This window comes from Balaenoptera ricei, chromosome 9 (assembly GCF_028023285.1).
Source record: "Balaenoptera ricei isolate mBalRic1 chromosome 9, mBalRic1.hap2, whole genome shotgun sequence".
Lineage (NCBI taxonomy): Eukaryota > Metazoa > Chordata > Mammalia > Artiodactyla > Balaenopteridae > Balaenoptera > Balaenoptera ricei.
This window is the reverse complement of record NC_082647.1, coordinates 96071121-96098475: the sequence shown is the minus strand read 5'-3', so window position 1 is coordinate 96098475 and position 27355 is coordinate 96071121. Positions and strand designations below refer to the sequence as shown.

The 27355-nt window shown below is 41.9% G+C and overlaps 1 protein-coding gene across 4 annotated transcripts in view; it reads left to right on the top strand.

The window, feature by feature from the left end:
* Window positions 1–4071: 4071 nt before the first annotated feature.
* The window catches only part of SRPK2 (SRSF protein kinase 2), a 231003-nt gene continuing 207719 nt past the window's right edge, over window positions 4072–27355 (top strand). For 2 of the 4 annotated variants that reach the window (XM_059934136.1, XM_059934135.1), the window contains exons 1-2: window positions 4072–4198; window positions 4785–4839. In XM_059934136.1, coding sequence (XP_059790119.1) covers window positions 4072–4198; window positions 4785–4839 — 182 coding nt within the window. Of the gene's footprint in view, window positions 4199–4576; window positions 4699–4784; window positions 4840–27355 lie in introns of those variants that run through there. The other 2 variants (XM_059934137.1, XM_059934138.1) reach the window with 2 other exon arrangements.

Genomic DNA, 27355 nt, shown 5'->3' with positions numbered 1-27355 from the left:
CACCTTAAGGTCGGGAATTCGCTGGTGGTCCAGTGGTCAGGACTCCTTGCTCTCACTGCCTTGGGCCCGGGTTGGATCCCTGGTCAGGGAACTAAGATCCCTCATGCCACAGGGCATGGCCAAAATAAAAGATCACCTTAAGGTCTTTAAATAAGTGTTACCACCTCAGTGAGGCCTTTCCTAAACACCTTCCCAACAGATTGCTGCTTTGTTTTGTCTTGTTTTGTTTTGTTTTTCTTTTCCTAGACGCTATCACCATCTACAGAGTATATATTTTTGCATATTTATTTTGTTTATCTTCTGTCTTCTGGCAGTAGAATGTAAGCTTCATGAGGGCAGGATTTTTGTGTGTTTTCCATGCTGTAGACTCAATATCTAGACTAATGCCTGCTATATGACAGGTGTTTGATAAGTATTTGTTGAATAAATGAATGCAAAAGATCCAGCAGGTTGGGTATGTGTCTCCCAACTAATGTTCATGATAATTACTATTTATTGAATATTATCTTAGTAGATTATCATATTGATCTGGGATGATTGGTATTGATATTATTACTGTTTTCCAGATGTTGTAATTAAGTAACATACTCAAGGTTATGCAAAAATTAAGCAGCAGAGGGACTTCCCTGGTGCCACAGTGGTTAAGACTCCACGCTCTCAATGCAGGGGGCCTGGGTTCGATCCCTGGTCAGGGAACTAGATCCCACATGCATGCCGCAACTAAGAGTTTGCATGCCACAACTAAGGAGCTGGCAAGCCGCAACTAAGGAGCCTGCCTGCCACAACTAAGACCAAGCGCGACCAAAAAAAAAAAAAACAACTAAGCAGCAGAAATTGGTTTCAACGTTAAGCTGAGAAAGAAGCCAGTCACAAGGCCACAATGGTAGGATTGCATTTTTATGATCTGTCCAGAATAGGCAAGTCTATAGAGACAGAAGGGAGATGAGTGGTTGGCCAGGGCTTAGGCCAAGGGAGTTTGGGGGAAATGGGGAGTGACTGCTAATGGGTGTGGAGATTCTTTTAGGGGTGACAAAAATGTTTTGAAATTAGATTGTGATGGTGGTTGCATAGCCATGTGAATATATTAAAAACCATTGAATTTTGTACTTCAAATGGGTGAATTGTGTGGTGTGTGAGTCATATCTTAATAAAGCTGTTAAAAATAGTAAAGGAAAGTGGTTTCAAACTCAGATTTCTTTGGCTTCAAAGCTTCTGATCAACTTTTAGAAGGAGCAAAAACTGGAGAAATGGCTTGTTCTAAGACTCAGTTAGGGAAAGCACAATGTTTCCTGGAATATCTTGTGCCAGGAAGTCAAGAGGTGCTCAAAAATGGATTGGAACATGTGCAAAGACACTGCAAGTTGAAAGCATCTTCTCTGGTCAAATATGGGACAATTCAAGAATCAAAAATCAAGCCAAAAATAAACAGAAAACAAAGGGGTGGCAGGAGAAATGAAAGCTCACCTAATTAACATAGTTGGAAGAGATGGAAGGACAGGATTATAATGTCATTATTCTCCAACCACTATAGTAATACTTGATTCAAGCAAACATCATGGATGAATGCTAGCCCATGGAGTGAAGGATTCTTGGGGGAGAATACTCACACAATCTCAAAGTATTACCCCACAGGTTACTTTTTAAAAAAATTGAGGTGATGGGCTTCCCTGGTGGCGCAGTGGTTAAGAATCCGCCTGCCAATGCAGGGGACATGGGTTCGAGCCCTGGTCCAGGAAGATCCCACATGCTACAGAGCAACTAAGCCCGTGCGCCACAACTACTGAGCCTGTGCTCTAGAGCCCGCGAGCCACAACTACGGAGCCCACATGCCACAACTACTGAAGCCCGCGCGCCTGGAGCCCGTGCTCTGCAGCAAGAGAAGCCACCGCAATGAGAAGCCCGTGCACCGCAACGAAGAGTAGCCCCCGCTCACCGCAACCAGAGAAAACCTGCGCACGGCCACAAAGACCAAGCGCAGCCAAAAATAAATAAACAAATAAATAAGTTAAAAAAAAATTGAGGTGAAATTCATCTAACAGGTTAATCGTTTTAGAAAGAAGAATTCAGTGGCATTTAGTACATTTCCAATGTTGTGCCACCACCAGCTCTACCGAGCTCCAAAACATTTTCATCGGTACAAAATAGAACCTCTTATCCATTAAGCAGTTGCTCCTTATTTCCCCTCCCCCCAGCCATGGGCCACCACTAATCTGCTTTCTATGGATTGGCTTATTCTGGATGTTTCATATAAATGGAATAGAACAATAGATGACCTTTTGTGTCTGCCTTCTTTCACTTCGCATAAGGTTTTTGAGGTTCATCCATGTTGTAGCATCTACCAGTACTTCATTCCTTTTTATGGCTGAAAAATATTTCTTTGTATGTCTATACCACAATTTGTTTATACATTGGTGGATATTTGTTTCTAACCTTTTGGCTAGTATGATTAGTGATGCTATGAACATTTGGGTACAAGGATTTGAGTACCTGTTTTCAATTCTTTTGGATATACACCTAGGAGTGGAACTGCTGATAATTCCATGTTTAGGTTTTTGAGGAATTGTGGAACTGTTTTCCACAGTGATTGCACCATTTTACATTCCCAGCAGTAATGAATGATTATTCCAATGTCTCTAAATCCTAACTCTTATTTTTCTTTAAAAAAAAAAATTATAGCCATCCTAGTAGGTGTGAAGTGATATCTCATTTTGGTTTTGCTTTGCATTTCTCTAATGATGCTGGGCATCTTTTCATGTACCTGTTGGCCATTTGTGTATCTTCTTTGGAGAAATATCTGTTCAAGTCTTTTGCCCATTTTTTACACAGACTACTTTTTAAATACAAAGGAAAAAAGGTACCTTTACCATGGAGAAATGATTACATATAACATCACCAATAATAGTACAGACTGACATCGTATGCCTCTTGATGCAGCATACTAAGATGAACACAACCTCATCTATACAGTGTACATGACAAAATTATTTAACTTGAATCTAATAGGGAACAGATGAATACAAACTGAGGAACATTCTGCAAACAGAATTGAACTCTTCAAAAAAGTGAATGTTATAAAAGAAAAAAACAAACCAGGGGTTATTCTAGACTAAAGGAGCTTAAAAAGACATGACAATTAAATGCAATGCATGATCCTTGATTATATTCCGGATTGAGAAAAAAGTCAGCTAAAAAGGACATTTTGAAAATTTGAATATGGCCGCTGTATGTTACAGATAATAGTATTATAATGATATGAAATTTTCTTGGATAATGGAATTCTGATTATATAGGAGAGTATCTTTGTTCTTAGTAGATACTTATGGAAATACTTAGGGGTAAAGGGTGAAAGCCTGCAAAAAATTCAAATGATTCATCATAAACAAAACAAAACCAAAAACCCGTGCACACAGGGAAGGCAAATGTGGTGAAATATTCAAAATTGGTGAATATGGGGTAATATGGTTGTCCACTATATTTTTCTCATAACTTTTCTGTATGTTTGATATTTTTGAAAATAAAAAAATTGAGAAAGTAAAAAGCTCTTCAAGTTCAAGCAGCGCTGTTCTGGTGGGTTTAGGATCTTTATAATAAGGTTAGCTACTCTGATCAGTTAAGAATATAGTTGAGAGGGTAAATGGTCAGGATGAATATTTTTCAAAAATCTTATAATTATTTAAATAAACAACGGATCACTGCAGTTATTTTATCCCCCAATCAACTTGATTAGAGTCAGGTAGGCCTAAATTTGAATCATTGCTGGGTAAACTGTTTAACTTCTTCAGGACTCAGTTTCCTCTCTGTAAGAAATAACTCCTTGGTGGGTTGTTGTGCTAAATTGTTAGACACATGGAATTTATTGAACTGGACCTTAATTCATGTGCAAAAGCTTAATCCTACTATCTGTGCTATTTGCATCTCTTCCTTCATTACACTCAAGCAATCCTGTGGGGTAGATAAAGGTGAGAGATAAGATGACTTTTCCAAGGTCACACAGTTAGTGAAAGACCCAGGTTTCCCAGCTCTTGGTCCTGTGCCCTTTCCACACCCGCCAGAGAGGAGGAAGCGGCGCTCATGGGGATGCAAGGATGTAGAGGAGCAAAGGGGGAGAAGAGGCCTCGTGAGGAGAGGTGGTGTGAGACCCGCGGAGGCGCCGGCCAAGGAACGGCGCATGGAGAAGCGGGCGGCGCGACCCGCCGGGGTGGGTAGGAGAGAGGCTGTGGTTGGAGAGTGAGGGTCGCGCAGGCCGCGTGCCCGGGAGGGACGGGAGGCCTCGGCCAGCCGCGGGGGCGCAGGAGGCGGAGGCCCGGGCCGCGGGCTGGGGTGGGGGAGGCATGGGAGGGAGTGGCGGTGGTCGTGGGGGGGTCCCTTCCGCACAGGTGGGCTAGGCGGGTGGGTGCGGGGCGCGCGGGCGGGGCTGGCACGGGGGTCTCGACCCCACCGGGCGGGGGGGAGTGCGGGAGGGGCGGGGCGGGGTGGGGGCGGGGCCGGCCGGGGGCGGGTTTTGCCGGGCCCCCCGCGGGAGCGGCGGCTGAGGCGGCGGCGCAGGCGCAGTTCCCGCCTCCTCCCGGCCGGCGGAGTGAGTGGAGGCTGCAGCTCGGCTCGGCTCCGCTCCCGCGACGCCGCTGCAGCTGCTGCCGCCGCCGCCGCCGCGAAGCCCCCCGCCCCACTTCCCCCGCGTCGGGATGAGCTCCCGGAAAGGTGAGTGGCCCGCGGCGTCCCCTCCTCCCCGCCACGCGGCCCCGCGCCGGCCTCCCAGACCGTTAATGTGTGTCTTCTTTCCTCAGTGCTGGCCATTCAGGCCCGAAAGCGGAGGCCGAAAAGAGAGAAACATCCGAAAAAGTGAGTCCACGCCGCGCTAGCCCCCGGACCCCCGCCTTCGCCCGGTCGGGGTTAGTCCGCGACCGCGCAGGGGAAAGTTGCCCGGATTCCCGGGGCCGGCGGGCGGGCGAGCTGATCCCACGGGACGCCGGCTCTCGCCTCCTGCGCGCCCCGCGGGCGGCCCGGGGGGAGGGGCGGGGGGAGGGGCGCGTGCGAGCCCGCGGCCGGCCCGCCGAGCATCCCCTGACCCCGGGCCCCTGGGGCCCCGAGTCTCCGCTGCCGTTGGGGGCGGACGGGCGAGGAAGCGCTGGGCGTGCGCACCCTCTCCTGCGCGCCGAGCTGGCCCGGGGGTCCCGGGCCTTCCTGGGAGGGGAGCTGGCGCCCGCCGCCCGGGCCCCGGCGCTGCGTGCGGGCGTGAGTCTGCGGCATCGCTCCCACCTGGGCGCCGGGGCCCTAGAGGAAGAGGAGCCGAGTGTGCGAGAGAGAGAGAGAGAGAGAGTGTGTGTGTGTGTTGCCTCCTCTTCCTCTCCGGCCCCCGCCTCTCGGCCTTTCTGCTGAAAACCGGAGCTGGTTGTCAAGTGGTTTGCCTCGGGCGTGTTCCTGGCACGAGTTCAGCTCTGAGACCTGTGCGTTTCGGCGCTTGGGTTTTTTTCCGAAACTTTCTGCCCGGGCCGAGCGTGACTTCGTTGCGACGCGGCTGCGCCCGGGTCTCGGGCTGCGCGGGGCGGGTGGGCGTGTGCGCGGGCGGTCCTCGGAGCGGCTGCCCAGCGCCTCATTGTGCCGGGAGGCGATGAATAGGGTGGTGATATTTCAAACATGCCAGCCGCCAGCCACCTCCAGCCTGGCCGCGGACCGGAGTGGGAGCGGCCGGCGCCCGGGAAGCCTTTCCTGGAGAGCTGCTCCGAGACCGCAGAGCGCCGCCGCGTCTCCTTTCCCTTTCGTTCCTAATTTTGAAGAATCTACCAGCGTAGATTACTCCTCCTCCTAGATTTGTGGCTTCCCTCTTCCATTTGAGCAAGAAATAACTCTGTGGTATATATTTGGTACTATGGGGATCGTCCGTGATCATCTTTAAATAAAATCACGAGGCATTTCTGGTTGGTTTGTTTTCTTTGGGGGACTAGCCTGCAGCATTCCTAGGCTTTTTCCCTTCTTCTTCGCTTTGGTCTCAGCCTGGCGAATTTCATACCCATTGGTGGCGTCTATGAAAACTGCCCAAGTCATTACTAATGTGATGTATCATGACAGGATTTGTGTTCATTCAAACCGGAATATAACTTGAAAGTATGTTAAGGATTTCACAAAATGTAGATACCGACATAATAAAGCCTTTCTTAAAAAAACAAAAAACAACAACAACAAAAAAAACTACTACTAGAGTGAGGGAAAAATATTTATTAAGGGCTTGACCTGGTGGGTAAAAATTAGATGTTGAATTCTTAAGATGTTAAATCTCAATGGATATTTGTTAGTTTTAGATGCTTTAAAAAGTAATGCTAGTAATCAGAACCTTATATTTGGGATTTCCTTTGGTGAACGACGGAAATTCAGTCCATAAGTAAGGAGAACTGTAATGTTTAGGCTCCTGAGTTGGGTCACAACTTTCAGTTCAAAACATTTATTCCCACGTAGCCCATTTTGTTAAGAAAAGTTAAAAGGAGTTGAAAAAAGCATCCCCCTAGTTTTGGGGATGGCTGTGTGTGTTTGTGTGTGTGTAGGTGGATATATATATCTGTGTATGTTTTACATATATACGTACATGTAGAAAAACAGTTTTAGTTAAAGTCAGTGTATGTTTCATATTTTCATATTTCAGGGTATGACTTTCCTAATGGCCAGAGCCTTTTTTGGTGCGCTGCAGTTTGGATTTATGTGGTATGTTTACAAAGAATTAGTATATATCCACAGTATTCAACTTTTACTCTCGCGGGTTAAATCTGTTAGCTTTTTTCGTTGTCTGTTGTAGTTATGTGACTAGATTTGACAGAAACCCCTCAGCCAGTGACTAAATGAACTGGTCAGTCTGCAAGGACCAGGAGACCAGCCCCATTACATAACTGTTTGAGGCAGTTTTTCACTTAATTCTTTGAATCAAGGCAGTATTATTTTAAAGGAATCCTTGATGTGATTGATTTATTCATATATTCAACAAGTATGTGTGTGCCTATCCTAGGAAATGGTGGTAGAGCTTTTTTTTTTTTTTTTAATATTTATTTATTTATTTTTGGCTGCTTTGGGTCTTTGTTGCTGCGCACAGGCTTTTCTCTAGTTGCAGAGAGCGGGGGCTGCTCTTCGTTGCGGTGCATGGGCTTCTCATTGTGGTGGCTTCTCCTGTTGGGGAGCATGGGCTGTAGGCACGCAGGCTTCCGTAGTTGTGGCTTGTGGGCTCTAGAGTGCAGGCTCAGTAGTTGTGGCACATGGGCTTAGTTGCTCTGCGGCATGTGGGATCTTCCCAGACCAGGGCTTGAACCCATGTCCCCTGCATTGGCAGGCGGATTCTTAACCACTGCGCCACCAGGGAAGTCCTTGTGGTAGAGCTTTGAACAAGACATGGCGAGCTCCTCACGAAGCTTACATTCTATGGGGGTTTTGGAACCCTAAAGCGAATGACAAAGAAGGCAGTTCCAGACAGTGCTAAGGGATAACGAGAAAATGAAGATGGGGTGCCTTAAGGATAGTGATAGATGACATTTGAAAATTGTGCCAGTCAGTTTGCTGCTTGCTTTACATGCGTTTATCCCTTGTGATAATTCTGTGAGGTAGGCACTGTAGTTACCACTTTACAGATGAAACGGGGGCACAGCATGAGTAAGTAACATGTCCAGCTATTAAGTTGAATCTAAGCAGGCTGGGACCAGAGTCCACACTCAGTTCTCTGAGGAGGTGACATTTGAACAGAAGTTAGAATAAGGCGGAGGAGATGGGAGTGTGGCAAAGGCCCTGGGGAGGAATGGGCTAGGAATGTTGGAGGAACCCAAAGGTCAGAGTGGCTAGAGTGCTACCCAAGAGGATGGTGAGGGGGGAGGAGTCAGAACGGGTAGGGCCTGGCCTTGTAGGCCGCTGGGAGGCATATGGATGGGAGTAGCAGGATCTGATTCCTGTTTTAAAAAGAGTACTGGCTGTCAGTGTAGAGAATGGATTATGGGGGGCGGGGAGAGAAGTAGAAACCGAGAGCTGGCCTTCCATAGTACGTGGGGAAACCATGGTGACTTGACTCTGGGTGCACAGAGTGGCATGGGGGAGAAGTGATGGTAGAGGGACTTCAGGAGACTCGTAGCCTCGGAGGTAGTCCTCATTTTACAGGCAGCTCTGATAGAGGGTAAGGTCACACAGCTAGCTTAGTTTGGACCAGAATTCAGGTCTCCTGATGCCCAGTGTTTTTGCTTTTTGATTAATTCTCCAGAGGAGGAAAGAGAGTAATAGATCTAATTTTAAACTATATTAATATAATGATTGGCAAACTTGAATTATGTGACTACATGGGCCTGTCTTGATGTAATATGATCTACTTTTGTCGTTATATGCTTGTATGTGCAAGTGGCACTTCATTCATTTTAATTCAGTTCAATTCTATGAGCTTTTGTGAATTGCTCCAGTTCCTATAGGCAGCTTTTTTTAGAACACTAGAATTTGTAGTTGTCAGAAATAAGATTAAGATTTCTCAACTGAGATTGTTAGTTTGTCACATTGTTGCAGTGAGTTTAGTTTGCTAATTATTAATTGTGCTGCTTTGTAACAGGCAGCAGGGAAGAACTAGCAGGGAAGAGCTAATTCTTAAGAATTAGCTAAATCACATGGCTTGGGATAGATTTTTGCTTTGGGGCCTGTGCATATGTATAAAATGTTTTAAAGAATCTTTTTGGTATTTATTGATTTTTTTCCTCACATGTAACTTTTTTCTTGAAACATAATTCACATACGATAAAATTTGTTTTTTAAGAATTTAGTTTTTAAAGTGTGTAGCTTGCTGTTTTTTTTAGTATATTCACAAAGTTGTGCAACTATTATCTAATTCCAGAATATTTTCATCACCCCCCCCCAAAAAAAACCCCGTACTTGTTTGTCATTCCCCATTCTCCCTTGACCCCAGCATTCATTAATTTATTTTCTCTTTCTATAAACTTATCTATTCTGGATGTTTCTAATAAATGGAATCATACAGCATATGATCTTCTGTCTGGTTTCTTTCTCTTAGCATAATGCTTTCAAGGTTCATCCATGTTGTAGTATGTATTGGTACTTCATTCCTTTATATTGCCAAGTAATATTTCATTGTGTTGATATACTGTGTTGTAGTTATCCATTCATTGATGGACATTTGGGTTCTTTACACTTTTTGGTTATAAATTATTTTTTTAACACCCTTTTTTTTTAAAAAAAATCGTTTTAAAAATTTATTTTACTTTATTTTTGGCTGCATTGGGTCTCCGTTGCTGTGCGCGGGCTTTTTCTAGTTGTGGCTAGCAGAGGCTACACTTTGTTGTGGTGCGCTGGCCTCCCATTGCAGTGGCTTCTGTTGTTGCGGAGCATGAGCTCTAGGTGCGCGGGTTTCAGTGGTTGTGGCTCACGGGCTCTAGGTGCGTGGGCTTCAGTAGTTGTGGCACACGGGCTTAGTTGCTCTGCGGCGTGTGGGATCTTCCGGGATCAGGGCTCGAACCCGTGTCCCCTGCCTTGGCAGGAGGATTTTAACCACTGCGCCACCAGAGAAGTCCCTGTTAGCATTCTTGTACATGTCCTTTTGTGGACATTAGCACTTATTTCTCTTGGGGATATACTCTAGCAGTGGGATTGCTAGGTTATAGAAGAGGTGTATGCTTAGTCTTAGTAGTAATTGCAGAGATTTTTTTCCCCAGTTTTATTATGAAATAGTTTTGATTGAACTGCTTTACACTCCCACCTGCAGTGTATGAAGTTTCGATTGTTCCGCGTCTTTGTAATACTTGATCATGTCATTCTTTTTAATTTTAGCCCTTCTGGGTATGTACTGATACCTCATTGTGGTTTTAATTTGCATTTGCCTGAGTGATGGTTTTTGAACATCTTTTCGTAAGTTTATTGGTCATTTGAAATTTCTATTTTGTGAAGTGCCTATTTTGTCTTTTGCCCATTTTTAAAAAATTGGATGGTAAGTCTTTTTTCTTACAGAAAATTATGAGTTTTGTTGAGATATAATTTACATACCATACAGTTCATCTACTTAAAGTGTACAGTTCAGTAGGTTTTAGTAGATTCACAGGGTTGTGTTAAACTGGATCTTGAAGAGCCAGTAATAATTTCCCAAGTAAATAGGAGGGGGGAGGGTGAGGGCCTTCCAAGCAAAAGCAGTGCTGCAGTTGGCGTAAACATGTGGAGGTGTAAGTGGCATGATTGTGTTCTTGGAATGTCAAGCAAGGAAGTGTGGTTGGGGTGCAGGGTGTGGTGAGCATTGAGTGGGGCTCATTGCTGTGGGTACAGTTTGAGATGTTTAGAAAGGTTACTCTATCTGCTGTGTAGAGAATGGCTTGGAGGCAAGAGATCCAGCTTCAGGAGACTAATGGGTATTAAGGGGGTAGAATTCACTGGATTTAGTGTCCAATTTAATGTGGGAGGAGGGTGGGAGGGGTCTAGGATGAATCCCAGGTTTCTGAATTAGCTAAATTTGTGGATGGTGTTGCTATTCCTCAAGGGAGAGAATGCACAGCTGCTTTGGGAAAAGCTAATGATGGCTTTTGTTAGGCAGTTAGAGGTGTGTGGTTCACTTCTAGTTAGAGATATTGGTGAGTGTTTACCACTAGAGCGCTGGGAAGAGCTCTGGTTAGGAATGCAAATGGGAGTTGTTGGGTATAGTGTTGGTGGCAGGTGGCTGAAGGTGTTATATGTGAAGAGAAGAAAGCCGTAGGTAGGGTAAAGGAGGAGCCAGAGGGATAGGAGAATCAGGAGAAAGTTGATTCACAGGAACCAAGGGCATTTCAAGAAGGGAAGAGCACAGTCTGCAAAATAATTCAAGTGAAATGAATCCTGATGGTGGCCTTTGACTTTGGCAGTTAGGAAATCATTAGAGCCCACACCTGGAGTAGTCTCAGCACAGTGCTTTTGGACACAGGGAACCTGCAGCCCTATGAGTGAATGGGATGACAGCGTAGTCTTTTTTTTTTTTCTTTTTAAAAGGTTACTAATTGAATAAGCTTTCTTTGTGTAAAGGAGAAAAGGTAGCGAGGGAGTGGTTCTTTTTTTTTTTTTTTTTTTTTTTTTATTTTTTTTTATTTTTTTTCCACACACACACACACTGTATTTTATTTTTACAAGAGATAAATCGACTGACACCAAGCATTGTACATGGATGACCACAACAAAAGCAACAATGATTGCAATTACCAAACATGAAACACACTCATACTATGTCATAGTATTGACATTCAGTCCAGTAATCCTCCACTGTAACAGCTCCTTTACTTTGCAGTGAAAATTGATTTGTATATTCTTTGCCTCTGAGTCCTTGTGGAATTTTTTTTTTTTTTTTTTAAATTCAGACAGAAAGTCACAAAAATTATACTCATCCTCATCAGTTCACTCAGTCCCATGTAATTAATTTTTTTTTTCATCTTGATCTTTTGTTAGCACTTTTATGAGTTCATCAGTTTTTCATTAGAGTTCTGAAAATGCTTATTCATTCAGTTCAGCAGTACAGTCCGTTACCAGAAACCTGTACTTGTCAGAGTCTTTTCCATGTATTTCTTGAAGATGAAACCCTTTTATAGGAACATATTTGCAAAATCATCAGAGTACACCCAGAACTGTCTGTAAATGACAAAAGACTTAAAAATGACCACGGTTAAAGATTTGATGACAGTTCATAATAATGCAGTTGACAAGAAAATTAGTTATTTCTGAGATATACATTTTAAAGTAATAAATAGGATTATTACTTATAACATTATACCAGAACATATAAGATTTTTAGAAATTTCATGTAATGTCTGAAACATTTATATTAACATATTTCCATACATATTTCCATACAAGTACAAATATAAGATTTTTAGAAATTTCATGTAATGTCTGAAACATTTATATTAACATATTTCCATACATATTTCCATACAAATACAAATATGATTTTTAGAAATTTCATGTAATGTCTGAAACATTTATATTAACATATTTCCATACATATTTCCATACAAATACAAATATAAGATTTTTAGAAATTTCATGTAATGTCTGAAACATTTATATTAACATGTTTCCATACAAATAACCCAATGAAAGTTTAGTATTAGTTGTTTTGTTTGTTTTTTTATACTGCAGGTTCTTATTAGGCATCAGTTTTATACACATCAGTGTATACATGTCAATCCCAATCGCCCAATTCAGCACACCACCATCCCCACCCCACCGCAGTTTTCCCCCCTTGGTGTCCATATGTCCATTCTCTACATCTGTGTCTCAACTTCTGCCCTGCAAACTGGCTCATCTGTACCATTTTTCTAGGTTCCGCATACATGCATTAATATACGATATTTGTTTTTCTCTTTCTGACTTACTTCACTCTGTATGACAGTCTCTAGATCCATCCACGTCTCAACAAATGACTCAATTTCGTTCCTTTTTATGGCTGAGTAATATTCCATTGTATATATGTACCACATCTTCTTTATCCATTCGTCTGTTGATGGGCATTTAGGTTGCTTCCATGACCTGGCTATTGTAAATAGTGCTGCAATGAACATTCGGGTGCATGTGTCTTTTTGAATTACGGTTTTCTCTGGGTATATGCCCAGTAGTGGGATTGCTGGGTCATATGGTAATTCTATTTTTAGTTTTTTAAGGAACCTCCATATTGTTCTCCATAGTGGCTGTATCAATTTACATTCCCACCAACAGTGCAAGAGGGTTCCCTTTTCACCACACCCTCTCCAGCATTTGTTGTTTGTAGATTTTCTGATGATGCCCATTCTAACAGGAGTGAGGTGATACCTCATTGTAGTTTTGATTTGCATTTCTCTAATAATTAGTGATGTTGAGCATCTTTTCATGTGCTTCGTGGCCATCTGTATGTCTTCTTTGGAGAAATGTCTATTTAGGTCTTCTGCCCATTTTTGGATTGGGGTGTTTGTTTCTTTGATATTGAGCTGAATGAGCTGTTTATATATTTTGGAGATTAATCCTTTGTCCGTTGATTCATTTGCAAATATTTTCTCCCATTCTGAGGGTTGTCTTTTCGTCTTGTTTATGGTTTCCTTTGCTGTGCAAAAGCTTTGAAGTTTCATTAGGTCCCATTTGTTTATTTTTGTTTTTATTTCCATTACTCTAGGAGGTGGATCAAAAAAGATCTTGCTGTGATTTATGTCAAAGAGTGTTCTTCCTATGTTTTCCTCTAAGAGTTTTATAGTGTCCACTCTTATATTTAGGTCTCTAATCCATTTTGAGTTTATTTTTGTGTATGGTGTTAGGGAGTATTCTAATTTCATTCTTTTACATGTAGCTGTCCAGTTTTCCCAGCACCACTTATTGAAGAGACTGTCTTTTCTCCATTGTATATCTTTGCCTCCTTTGTCATAGATTAGTTGACCATAGGTGCGTGGGTTAATCTCTGGGCTTTCTATCTTGTTCCATTGATCTATGTTTCTGTTTTTGTGCCAGTACCATATTGTCTTGATTACTGTAGCTTTGTAGTATAGTCTGAAGTCAGGGAGTCTGATTCCTCCAGCTCCATTTTTTTGCCTCAAGACTGCTTTGCCTATTCGGGGTCTTTTGTGTCTCCATACAAATTTTAAGATGATTTGTTCTAGCTCCGTAAAAAATGCCATTGGTAATTTGATAGGGATTGCATTGAATCTGTAGATTGCTTTGGGTAGTATACTCATTTTCACAATGTTGATTCTTCCAATCCAAGAACATGGTATATCTCTCCATCTGTTGGTATCATCTTTAATTTCTTTCATCAGTATCTTATAGTTTTCTGCATACAGGTCTTTTGTCTCCCTAGGTAGGTTTATTCCTAGGTATTTTATTCTTTTTGTTGCAATGGTAAATGGGAGTGTTTCCATAATTTCTCTTTCAGATTTTTCATCATTAGTGTATAGGAATGCAAGAGATTTCTGTGCATTAATTTTGTATCCTGCAACTTTACCATATTCATTAATTAGCTCTAGCAGTTTTCTGGTGGCAGTTTTAGGATTCTCTATGTATAGTATCATGTCATCCGCAAACAGTGACAGTTTTACTTCTTCTTTTCCAATTTGTATTCCTTTTATTTCTTTTTCTTCTCTGATTGCCGTGGCTAGGACTTCCAAAACTATGTTGAATAATAGTGGTGAGAGTGGACATCCTTGTCTCGTTCCTGATCTTAGAGGAAATGCTTTCAGTTTTTCACCATTGAGAATGATGTTTGCTGTGGGTTTGTCATATATGGCCTTTATTATGTTGAGGTAGGTTCCCTCTATGCCCACTTTCTGGAGAGTTTTTATCAGAAATGGGTGTTGAATTTTGTCAAAAGCTTTTTCTGCATCTATTGAGATGATCATATGGTTTTTATTCTTCAATTTGTTAATATGGTGTATCACATTGATTGATTTGCGTATATTGAAGAATCCTTGCATCCCTGGGATAAATCCCACTTGATCGTGGTGTATGATCCTTTTAATGTGTTGTTGGATTCTGTTTGCTAGTATTTTGTTGAGGATTTTTGCATCTATATTCATCAGTGATATTGGTCTGTAATTTTCTTTTTTTGTAGTGTCTTTGTCTGGTTTTGGTATCAGGGTGATGGTGGCCTCATAGAATGAGTTTGGGAGTGTTCCTTCCTCTGCAATTTTTTGGAAGAGTTTGAGAAGGATGGGTGTTAGCTCTTCTCTAAATGTTTGATAGAATTCACCTGTGAAGCCATCTGGTCCTGGACTTTTGTTTGTTGGAAGATTTTTAATCACAGTTTCAATTTCATTACTTGTGATTGGTCTGTTCATATTTTCTATTTCTTCCTGGTTCAGTCTTGGAAGGTTATACCTTTCTAAGAATTTGTCCATTTCTTCCAGGTTGTCCATTTTATTGGCATAAAGTTGCTTGTAGTAGTCTCTTAGGATGCTTTGTATTTCTGCAGTGTCTGTTGTAACTTCTCCTTTTTCATTTCTGATTTTATTGATTTGAGTCCTCTCCCTCTTTTTCTTGATGAGTCTGGCTAATGGTTTATCAATTTTGTTTATCTTCTCAAAGAACCAACTTTTAGTTTTATTGATCTTTGCTATTGTTTTCTTTGTTTCTATTTCATTTATTTCTGCTCTGATCTTTATGATTTCTTTCCTTCTGCTAACTTTGGGTTTTGTTTGTTCTTCTTTCTCTAGTTTCTTTAAGTGTAAGGTTAGATTGTTTACTTGAGCTTTTTCTTGTTTCTTTAGGTAGGCTTGTATAGCTATAAACTTCCCTCTTAGAACTGCTTTTGCTGCATCCCATAAGTTTTGGGTCGTCGTGTTTTCATTGTCATTTGTATCTAGGTATTTTTTGATTTCCTCTTTGATTTCTTCAGTGATCTCTTGGTTATTTAGTAACGTATTGTTTAGCCTCCATGTGTTTGTCCTTTTTACGTTTTTTTCCCTGTAATTCATTTCTAATCTCATAGCGTTGTGGTCAGAAAAGATGCTTGATATGATTTCAATTTTCTTAAATTTACTGAGGCTTGATTTGTGACCCAAGATGTGATCTATCTTGGAGAATGTTCCGTGCGCACTTGAGAAGAACGTGTAATCTGCTGTTTTTGGATGGAATGTCCGATATATATCAATTAAATCTATCTGGTCTATTGTGTCATTTAAAGCTTCTGTTTCCTTATTTATTTTCATTTTGGATGATCTGTCCATTGGTGTAAGTGAGGTGTTAAAGTCCCCCACTATTATTGTGTTACTGTCGATTTCCTCTTTTATAGCTGTTAGCAGTTGCCTTATGTATTGAGGTGCTCCTATGTTGGGTGCATATATATTTATAATTGTTATATCTTCTTCTTGGATTGATCCCTGGATCATTATGTAGTGTCCTTCCTTGTCTCTTGTAACATTCTTTAATTTAAAGTCTATTTTATCTGATATGAGTATAGCTACTCCAGCTTTCTTTTGATTTCCATTTGCATGGAATATCTTTTTCCATCCCCTCACTTTCAGTCTGTATGTGTCCCTAGGTCTAAAGTGGGTCTCTTGTAGACAGCATATATATGGGTCTTGTTTTTGTATCCATTCAGCCAGTCTATGTCTTTTGGTTGGGGCATTTAATCCATTCACGTTTAAGGTAATTATCGATATGTATGTTCCTATGACCATTTTCTTAATTGTTTTGTGTTTGTTTTTGTAGGTCCTTTTCTTCTCTTGTGTTTCCCACTTAGAGAAGTTCCTTTAGCATTTGTTGTAGAGCTGGTTTGGTGGTGCTGAATTCTCTTAGCTTTTGCTTGTCTGTAAAGCTTTTGATTTCTCCATCAAATCTAAATGAGATCCTTGCCGGGTAGAGTAATCTTGGTTGTAGGTTCTTCCCTTTCATCACTTTAAGTATATCATGCCACTCCCTTCTGGCTTGCAGAGTTTCTGCTGAGAAATCAGCTGTTAACCTTATGGGAGTTCCCTTGTATGTTATTTGTCGTTTTTCCCTTGCTGCTTTCAATAACTTTTCTTTGTCTTTAATTTTTGCCACTTTGATTACTATGTGTCTCGGCGTGTTTCTCCTTGGGTTTATCCTGTATGGGACTCTCTGCGCTTCCTGGACTTGGGTGGCTATTTCCTTTCCCATGTTAGGGAAGTTTTCGACTATAATCTCTTCAAATATTTTCTCTGGTCCTTTCTCTCTCTCTTCTCCTTCTGGGACCCCTATAATGCGAATGTTGTTGCGTTTAATGTTATCCCAGAGGTCTCTTAGGCTGTCTTCATTTCTTTTCATTCTTTTTTCTTTAGTCTGTTCCGCAGCAGTGAATTCCATCATTCTGTCTTCCAGGTCACTTATCCGTTCTTCTGCCTCAGTTATTCTGCTATTGATTCCTTCTAGTGTAGTTTTCATTTCAGTTATTGTATTGGTCATCTCTGTTTGTTTGTTCTTTAATTCTTCTAGGTCTTTGTTAATCATTTCTTGCATCTTCTCAATCTTTGCCTCCATTCTTATTCCGAGGTCCTGGATCATCTTCACTATCATTATTCTGAATTCTTTTTCTGGAAGGTTGCCTATCTCCACTTCATTTAGTTGTTTTTCTGGGGATTTTTCTTGTTCCTTCATCTGGTACATAGCCCTCTGCCTTTTCATCTTCTCTATCTTTCTGTAACTGTGGTTTTTGGTCCACAGGCTGCAGGATTATAGTTTTTCTTGCTTCTGTTGTCTGCCCTCTGGTGGTTGAGGCTATCTAAGAGGCTTGATGGGAGGCTCTGGTGGTGGGTAGAGCTGACTGTTGCTGTGGCGGTCAGAGCTCAGTAAAACCTTAATCCACTTGACTGTTGATGGGTGGGGCTGGGTTCCCTCCCTGTTGCTGTGGCGGTCAGAGCTCAGTAAAACCTTAATCCACTTGACTGTTGATGGGTGGGGCTGGGTTCCCTCCCTGTTGGCTGTTTTGCCTGAGGCAACCCAACACTGGAGCCTACCCGTGCTCTTTGGTGGGGTTAATGGCAGACTCTGGGAGGGCTCACGCCAAGGAGAACTTCCCAGAACCTCTGCTGCCAGTGTCCTTATCCCCACGGTGAAACAGAGCCACCACTCGCCTCTGCAGGAGACCCCCCAACACCAGCAGGTAGGTCTGGTTCAGTCTCCCCCAGGCTCACTGCTCCTTCCCCTGGGTCCTGATGCACACATTACTTTGTGTGTGCCCTCCAAGAGTGGGATCTCTGTTTCCCCCAGTCCCGTCAAAGTCCTGCAATCCAATTCCCACTAGGCTTCAAAGTCTGATTCTCTAGGAATTCCTCCTCCCGTTGCCTGACCCCCAGGTTGGGAAGCCTGACGTGGGGCTCAGAACCTTTACTCCAGTGGGTGGACTTCTGTGGTATAAGTGTTCGCCAGTCTGTGAGTCACCCACCCAGCAGTTACGGGGTTTGATTTTACTCTGCTTGCGCCCCTCCTACCGTCTCACTGTGGCTTCTCCTCTGTCCTTGGACGTGGGGTATCCTCCTTGGTGAAGTCCAGGGTCTTCCTGTCAATGATGGTCCAGCAGTCAGTTGTGATTCTGGTGCTCTCGCAAGAGGGAGTGACAGCACGTCCTTCTACTCCGCCATCTTGGTTAATCTCCTCGAGGGAGTGGTTCTTGAGAAGTGTTTTGTTCCCTCTGAAATGTAAACGAATGGCAAGGAGCTAGTAGAAAGGGAGAGGTTGAAAATACTGACAAGAAGGGGAATTTGGAGCAAAAGCCCTGAGTTGACAGGAGGGGATGTGATCAGAGCACAGGTTTGTTTTGTACGGAAGGAGGAGGATCTCTTCTTCCTCTGAGAACAGGAAGGCTGTAGGCTGTATGTTTTAAAAACATGCACCTAGACCTTGCTGCAGTCTTACATAGTACATGAAATAGGTACCAGTACCATATTGTCTTTGGAAAATCCAAAAAACTGAAATGGAGTGACATCTGGCCCCAAGGTTGTGGGCCCGTGGTAAGTGTGCAGTAAAGGTGGGCTGTGGTTATTAGGCTTTGGTTATTGCTGTCTTATTTTTTTCTAAATGATTTGTCTGGTCACCCCAACTCTATTGCATCTCTCCATGTATGAGTATTGAGGTGTTGATTACTCTGTTTCCGCTTTAGTTTCCTATTTTTTTATTTACTGTAGTTCTGAGTACATTTTAGGTTTGGGTAGGGCAAGGGCTCTCCCACATCTCCTATATACACCTTGTCACTCTTTTTTTTTTTTTCCCCACCTTGTCACTCTTGTTTTCAGAATTTTTTTGGCAGTTCTTACATATTATTAAGATTATATATCTGAGTTCCTCCTCCAGTTTATTTTTGCTATTTAGGTTAAAATAATATTGACTTTGAGGATTAATTTAGGGGGACCTGACAAGTCTTGAATTGGAAACACTTTTAAAAAATTACCTTTTTTCTGATTTTATTTATTTTTTTAATGTAGATTTATTTATTTATTTATTTATTTGCGCTGGGTCTTAGTTGCAGCAGGCGGACTCCTTACTTGCGAGTCGCCAGCTCCTTAGTTGCAGCCAGCATGCTCCTCACTTGTGGCTTGTGAACTCTTAGTTGCAGCATGCACATGGGATCTAGTTCCCTGACTAAGGATCAAACCCTGGCCCCCTGCATTGGGAGCGCAGAGTCTCAACCACTGCGCCGCCAGGGAAGTCCCCTTTTTTCCTGATTTTTAAAATATTATGTACCATATCTGGAAACTATAGAAATATATAAAGAAGAAAACAAAGGGATTTCCTGGTGGTCCAGTGGTTATGACTCGGCGTTTTCACTGCCTGGGCCCTGGGTTCAATCCCTGGTTGGGGAACTCAGATCCCTTGTGGCCCGGCCAAAAAAAAAAAAAAAAGAAGAAAACAAAAATGACTCACATTGTCACCATCCAGCAAGATACTCACAAATGGGACATTGTTAATATTTTGGTATTTTTCCTTCTAGTCTTTTTATCATCCCTGTGTTTTTTGTTACTTAATTAATCATCTCATGTATGATTTTGTATGCTGCTTTCCTTATTTAACATTTTGTCATTAACATTTTTAATGTCCTTAAAATTTTCTCATAACCGGGACTTCCCTAGCGGTCCAGTGGTTAAGATTTTGGGCTTCCAGTGCAGGGGTCTTGGGTTCGATCCCTGGTCTGGGAACTAAGATCCCACATGCCGTGCGGTGCGGCAAATAAATGAATAAATCAATATTTTTATTTTTTAATTTTTTTTAAATTTATTTATTTATTTTTGGCTGTGTTGGGTCTTCGTTTCTGTGCGAGGGCTTTCTCTAGTTGCGGCAAGCGGGGGCCACTCTTCATCGTGGTGCGCGGGCCTCTCACTATTGTGGCCTCTCTTGTTGCGGAGCACAGGCTGCAGACGCGCAGGCTCAGTAGTTGTGGCTCACAGGCCTAGTTACTCCGCGGCATGTGGGACCCTCCCAGACCAGGGCTCGAACCCGTGTCCCCTGCATTGGCAGGCAGATTCTCAACCACTGCGCCACCAGGGAAGCCCAATATTTTTTAAAAAGAAGTTAAAATTTTTTTTTTCTCAAAACCAATTATTAGTGACTGAGTAATATTCTAATTTACTTAACTGCTTAATTTGTTTAAGTATTTCTTTATTGCTGGAAACATGTTTACTGTTTCTGGCATTATAATATTTCAGCGAATATCTTTGTCTGCATTTCAGATTTTCTCAGATTATGTGGAATCTTAGAAATGGAAATATTGAGTCAAAGACAGTGAACCTTTTTAAGACTTCCAATTTTGAGAAGTTCTTTTAAAGAAGAGTCAGCAGGGCTAAAAGTAACTAATTATGGGACATGAAGAGGAAAGCAATAAAAACAATGACAGTTTTACTGAAAATGTTACACTTAATGAAGACTAAGAAAGTTGGGAGAAGTTGGTTGGAGATGGGATAGAGATTTTGTTTTAGGCACACTGTACTTGAAGTGACAGATATCCTAAAGGAGGATATGGAGAGCTGGGAGGCTGGGAGGCTGGGAGGCTGGGATTAGAATACACCTTTGAGGACAATTAGGACGGCAAGATCAGCTTACTGAAGAGAAGGGGGAGGAGAGAAGAGGGCTGGAGCCTGAAGCTTGGAGAATGCCATTGGACAAAATAAGAGAAGGGAAGCTAAAGATCAGTTTAAAGAGGATAAATAGCAATAAATGGGACAGGGAAGTTTAAGGAGAATAAGATTTGAGAAGAGTTCATTAGATTTTTTAATTTAGTTCATCATTGATGGCCTTTATATTTCAGGGGTTAGTATTTCTTCCCTCCCTCCTTCTTTCTTTTTTCTTTTTTTAAACCTGACAATTTGTAAAGAATTTACCTATCTTTGTCTCATCATCTGGTCCAGGTAGATAAAGTATTTTTTGTGTTGATGACTAAGAATTAAAGAGATTTTTGTCTTGCTCTGTGTTTGTATCAAAGGTCTAACAGGTCCCCAGATTTTTACCACCAAATCTTGTGTTCTGTTTTCAAGAAAGAAAAAAAGTTATTACCTGCAGCTGCCAGGTTTTTAAGCTTGTACCCTGCCTTGATTCCAGGAGCGCTGTCAGCCAAGGTTAAAGGTAGCACGGTCTAATCTAGGCTGGTGGCATTAGAGTGATTTGTGTGGCTGGCTATTAACTGGCCTTTTTTCTTTCTTTCCTTTGTTTTGGCGGGGGTGCTCTATTCTGTTGTGTATGTCTCCAGGGGAACATTTCACATTGAGTTTGTATTATCAGATATTTTATGTACCCGAATATAAGATAGTCTTGGTTGTAAGTCCCCTAACTCCCCAATGAAAAGTTTAAAATTCTATACAACTTGAAAGTATAAATTTTAGAGATACAGATGGAGTAGTCAAATGTTTAGTTATGATATTTAGTTTCTTTTTTTTATAAATTTATTTATTTATTTTTGGCTGCGTTGGGTCTTCGCTGTTGCGCGTGAGCTTTCTCTAGTTGCGGCGAGCGGGGGCGACTCTTTGTTGCGGTGCACGGGCTCCTCATTGCGGTGGCTTCTCTTGTTGCGGAGCACGGGCTCTAGGCGTGCGGGCTTCAGTAGTTGTGGCTCGCAGGCTCTAGAGCTCAGGCTCAGTAGTTGTGGCGCAGGGGCTTAGTTGCTCCGAGGCATGTGGGATCTTCCTGGACCAGGGCTCGAACCCGTGTCCCCTGCATTGGCAGGCGGATTCTCAACCACTGTGCCACCAGGGAAGCCCCTGACTTGCTTTTTAAAAAGGCTTGTGTACAGCATTAATGAGGAGGAATAATTCCAAAAATGTGTTGAAATTATTTGCCTCTTTTTAAATTGATTTTTTTGGGTTGATGTCTCCCAAATTAGTATTGATTAAAGTGATTTCGGACAGTTCCCTAATCAATCGTCAGTCAGTGAAGAGTGTTTCATCCCTCCTCCCCTCTCTTCTAGGTCTGACCAAAACTCCTCCGGGTCAGGGTCCTCTAGGAATGGTCATTCTGTTACCCTCTGCCATCAAGCCTAGCATTACTGTAATCCTGATTGTTCGTTTCCTTTTGAAGATTTTTTTTTTTTGCCTTATTATGTTAAAAATAAGGTACTTGAGAGAGCAGTCTATCATTATAAAGGCTTTATAAGGACTAGAATCTAAGAGAACTACTTCTTTTTCGAGGGATAATTTTTGGGAAAAGACCATGGTTTATACTTGGGCATATATGATACTTTATGCTGAGTTCTTAGCCTTACTGGATAAATCCTACAAAATGTAATGTTTTGTCCCTGATGTTTGAATTCACTTCCACATTGAATGTCTTTATAGTCAAACTGCTTTGCTGATAAGTTTAAAATTAATAATTGGCCTATCAGTTCCAGAGTGCATTTATTTCAGCTAGTTCTTGGACATATTCTTAATGTAAATATTTTTAGGCATTAGAATTCTCTAGTTAGGGTCTTAGAATGTGGAGCCTAAAAGGATAGGGACAAAAGAGAACATCTGGATGAGATTGTTGATTGCTTTAAACTTGGTTGTGACACACAAGACTTTCTCCCCTTAGCTGAGCGTGGCGTGTGGGTGTCATGTCCCCTATAGTGCGTCAGTGTAGTAAGTGTGCCCCTAGACGACTGTGTGAACTAGGCAGGGTGGGAGAAGGAGTAAAGACAGACTGCAACCCAGGGATACCTCTGTAACCCCAGGAAAGAAGTTTGAGATGTGGAAGAGGTAAGACAGACAATCCACTGAAAAGCAATGCCTGGCTCTTGGGACTCCTGTACCTGGCTGCCTTCTTTGGTCAGCAGGTGCTGTTGTTGTTTCTGGCATCCAGGGAACACAGCTTGCTGCTATTGTTTCTGCTGTCAGTCAGCTATTGCCACCACTTACACAGGGAATCTTATCCTGTTGATTATTTTTATTTTTAGAATATCCCATTGAAAGTTTTTTTTGGTGGGGGGGGGCATGATGTGTTTTATCCTAAAATAGGATGTAACTGAACATTAATTGCAGCACTGATGTAAAATTGACCGTGTCTTTCACACCTGAAATTTATTGCGTAAGGCTGTGTATCTGAGAACGCAGTGAAGTAGCCAGGACTTTAGAGAGCACCTGAACAAGTGTTTTTCACTCTTGCTTTGTAGTAGCAAAATGCTTTTTTTTTTTTCCCCCTGACCAGGGATTGAACCTGGGCCCTTGGCAGTGAAAGCACGGAGTCCTAATCACTGTACCACCAGGGAATTCCTGCAGAATGCTTTTTAAATAAAATTTTACATAGAACTCTATTATATGTAAAGAGGAAAAAGTGGCTCTATTCTGGGAGAATTGGCAGGTGAGGGCTTGGTCCTAACCACCTGGTCTTTCCCTCATCCACTGTAGTGCTTCCCAAGGAAGCTTCTTGGAACAGAGCTTAAAATCCTTCAGGCCTTTATTTCTCCTTTTCTCCCTCAGTGGAGAAGTTTCAGTGAAGGAGCAGTGAGGGGGACTGAAGAAGCAGTTACTTGATTACAGTCAATTATCTTTTAGTTCCTGAGCCAGTTTAGAGTGCTGGTTTAGAGTCCTGGATTCTGATTCACTGGCTTTTGAAACTACCATTTAGTCTGCAGAAAGCAAGCCATTCTGGGACAAAACAGAAGGTAAAGTTTTTAGCCCCTAAAGAGAGATTATTCCAAGAACCTTTTTTTGTTTTGTTTTGTTTTGTTTTTGTTTGTTTATCAGTTTGTTAAATGCTATGGCAGTGTTTCAACTGTGGGGTCATCTGGAAGTTTTATCACCACAGAAGGTGATGAACATTTTGTTATCCAAAGTTCCTTTGTTGCATACCTTCCTGGAGGCAGAACCTACACAACTTTAAAGATCTATTAAAGCAGATTACGCATGAATGCATGGGGTTTCAAAGCACTTGAGGCACTTTTTGTTGTATCAGCCATCTCTTAGGTTGGGGGACTGACTGACTGGGATTGACTGAGAGAAGTCAGTAGGGAAACTCAGGATTTGTCCAGAAAGTGGGAAGAAGGCAATTCAGTGGGAGCCAAAGGTCATTCTGGAGTTGTGGGTTTTTCTTGTTCGTTTGTTTTTAATTTTTTATTTTACTGTTTTGGCCGCGCCGCTCAGCCCCCTGCAGTGGAAGCACGAATCCTAATCACTGGACCTCCAGGGAATTCCCAAGAACCTTATTTTTAAATTTAAAATTTTTATTTTTAAATTCCTCCCTTTACTGTCAGAAAAAGAAAGGTGAAAATATATTCTCTTGGGACTTACCTGGTGGCGCAGTGGTTAAGAATCTGCCTGCCACTGCAGGGAACATGGGTTCGAGCCCTGGTCCGGGAGGATCCCACATGTCTCAGAGCAGCTAAGCCTGTGAGCCACAACTGCTGAGCCCGTGTGCCACAACTACTGAAGCCCGCGTACCTGGAGCCCATGCTCCGCAACAAGAGAAGCCACCACAGTGAGAAGCCCGTGCACCACAACGAAGAGAAACCCCTGCTCGCTGCAACTAGTGAAAGCCCACGCAGCTACGAAGACCCAATGCAGCCAAAAATAAAAATAAATTTAAAAAAAAACCAGAAAGAAAATATATTCTCTTTCTCTGAATGGAGACTACTCTTAATATGTCACAAGGGCCTGGACTGTTTTATCATGTGCATGTATGGTAGGAGTGAGATAGAAGTTGCTTTATGTAGGCAATTTTAGTATACAGTAAGACACTTTTTTTTTTTTTTTAAACTTTGTTCTCATAGGATTTTTTTTTAATTAATTAATTAATTAATTTTTGGCTGTGTTGGGTCTTTGTTGCTGTGTGAGGGCTTCCTCTAGTTGCGGCAAGTGGGGACCACTCTTCATCGCGGTGCGCGGGCCTCTCACTATCGTGGCCTCTCTTGTTGCGGAGCACAGGCTCCAGACGCGCAGGCTCAGTAGTTGTGGCTCACGGGTTTAGTTGCTCCGCGGTATGTGGGATCTTCCCAGACCAGGGCTCGAACCCGTGTCCCCTGCATTGGCAGGCAGACTCTCAACCACTGCTCCACCAGGGAAGCCCCAGTAAGACACTTTTAAAAAAAAGGTTTAACTGTGTTTTCTATCTTAGCTTTAAAAACTTGTTTTTGTTTTTCAGTAGCTACAAGGCTGAGGCTTTCCATATCCTTTTTGTAGTAATCAGCACCCTGTAGGTATAACAGTAATAGTAGAACTGTTCTTCTCTTCCCCTTGGCTCCACTGATGCTCACTACCTGCAGTGTCATTGCTATCAAGTTGAGGGACACTCGAGGATACATTTACCTTTCAGAGGATCCTGAGCTGTATAATTTTACTCTTAATGCTTGAATCCTCTTACTTGGTGTAGGCAAAGGCTATCTCACTTCCCCAACTTAGCAGAGAAGAAGTAATAGTTTCCCCTTTTCCTAACGTTTGATCAGTCTTTGAATATTCTTTGCTGAGGCTGATATTGTTGTCAGAGGCAGCTGACCAGGGTTCAAGTTTTGAAGGCATCACTTTTCTCAGTGGGGTTGGATAAATTATTTAATATTTCTAAGTCTCAATTTTTTTTCTTAAAATAGAGCTAATAATACCTCTCAGAGAATAAATGTAAGGATTAAATAAAGTAATGTGTGTGTGGTACATAGTAAATGGTAGGTGGCAGCTATTGGTTATTTTATGGTGTCTCAGTTGTATTTTAGGAATTTTTATAATAGGCAAAAAGGAAAACTGTGGAATTATAAAATTTTCTTAAGCATCTAAACATGAATATGTTTTTAATTATTTTGGCCAGGTTAAATCTTTATTTTTCTCAGTAATAACTGCTGTAAGTTATTTATTTATTTATTTTTGGGGGCAAAGCAGAGCAGAGACTTTACTGTTGATCAAGGAATAAGGAAGGAAGGGCTCATGCTCTAATATTGATAGGGGATAATGTTGTGTAAGCATAGGTCCTTACAGTGAATTAGAGCAACAAAATTACCATCAGATCTAGAAATCATGAAGAAAGTATTCTTTGTTCATAACACGTGATCTCTATCTAGGTCTATAATTTGAAACTAGACCAAGGGGACAGGGAGGAGACTAAGACATGTGATAAAAGGAATAGGTGATACTGGTAGTAGTTACTTATTTATTTATCTATCTATCTATCTGTCTATATTTATTTATTTATTTATGGCTGTGTTGGGTCTTCGTTTCTGCGCGAGGGCTTTCTCTTAGTTGCGGCAAGTGGGGGCCACTCTTCATCGCGGTGCGCGGGCCTCTCACTGTCGCGGCCTCTCTTGTTGCGGAGCACAGGCTCCAGACGCGCAGGCTCAGTAATTGTGGCTCACGGGCCTAGTTGCTCCGCGGCATGTGGGATCTTCCCAGGCCGGGGCTCGAACCTGTGTCGCCTGCATTGGCAGGCAGATTCTTAACCACTGCGCCACCAGGGAAGCCCCCCTGGTAGTAGTTTTGAAAATTATTTTTTAATCATGTTTAGACTGTGTCCAAGAGGGAAATAAGCATTTGGTAATCCTTGTTTTATGGGATAAATGTATTTTGGGCAAGATTGAAAAATTAGGTTTTGTTAAAGGAGTTCTAGTTTTCTGTTAGCTTATATTAAGAAATCAAAGTGATGTTTTCCCATGAAAAGAATTCTTAATAGACTGAGTTGAGAACTTTGGCTAATAAAGGATTAAGGTGGCTGTCAGGCCTGAACCACAGTACGTATTGTTGTTAGTGTAGGAAATGTTTTGCAGACTACCGGTCTCAGAGACTTCCCTTTCCCATACTTTGCCTCTCATATTTTCCGCAAGAGTAGAGAAATTCCTCTGACTCTATAACCTGAAGTTTAAAACATTTTGAAAATAAGCCTCATTCCTTCTGTTGAGATGCAGTTTTACATTTCATTATGGAAGAGCAGGCTGAACATGACTTAATTTTAAGCTGAGTATATATGACATGGGGCTATATGAAATTGGCTTTTTTTTTTAAATGTCAAATTCCATCAAATTTCATGTGGTTCATCTAATACAGATAATAGCTAATATAGCAGCTAACATTTATTAAGTACTTACTGTGTGTTAAGCATTCTCCTAAATGCTTAATATGCATTTATTTTTAATTTTCACCACAACCTTAAATTGGGTTTTTATTATTTAAAATTTACTTTTTTTTTTTTTTTAAAGACTGTTGCTTTATTTATTTATTTATTTATTTATTTATTTATTTATTTATTTATTTATTTATTTATGGCTGTGTTGGGTCTTCATTTCTGTGCGAGGGCTTTCTCCAGTTGCGGCAAGCGGGGGCCACTCTTCATCGCGGTGCGCGGGCCTCTCATTGTTGCGGCCTCTCTTGTTGTGGAGCACAGGAGGCTCCAGACGCGTAGGCTCAGTAATTATGGCTTACGGGCCTAGTTGCTCCGCGGCATGTGGGATCTTCCCAGACCAGCGCTCGAACCCGTGTCCCCTGCATTGGCAGGCAGATTCTCAACCACTGCGCCACCAGGGAAGCCCCTATTTTTTTGTTTT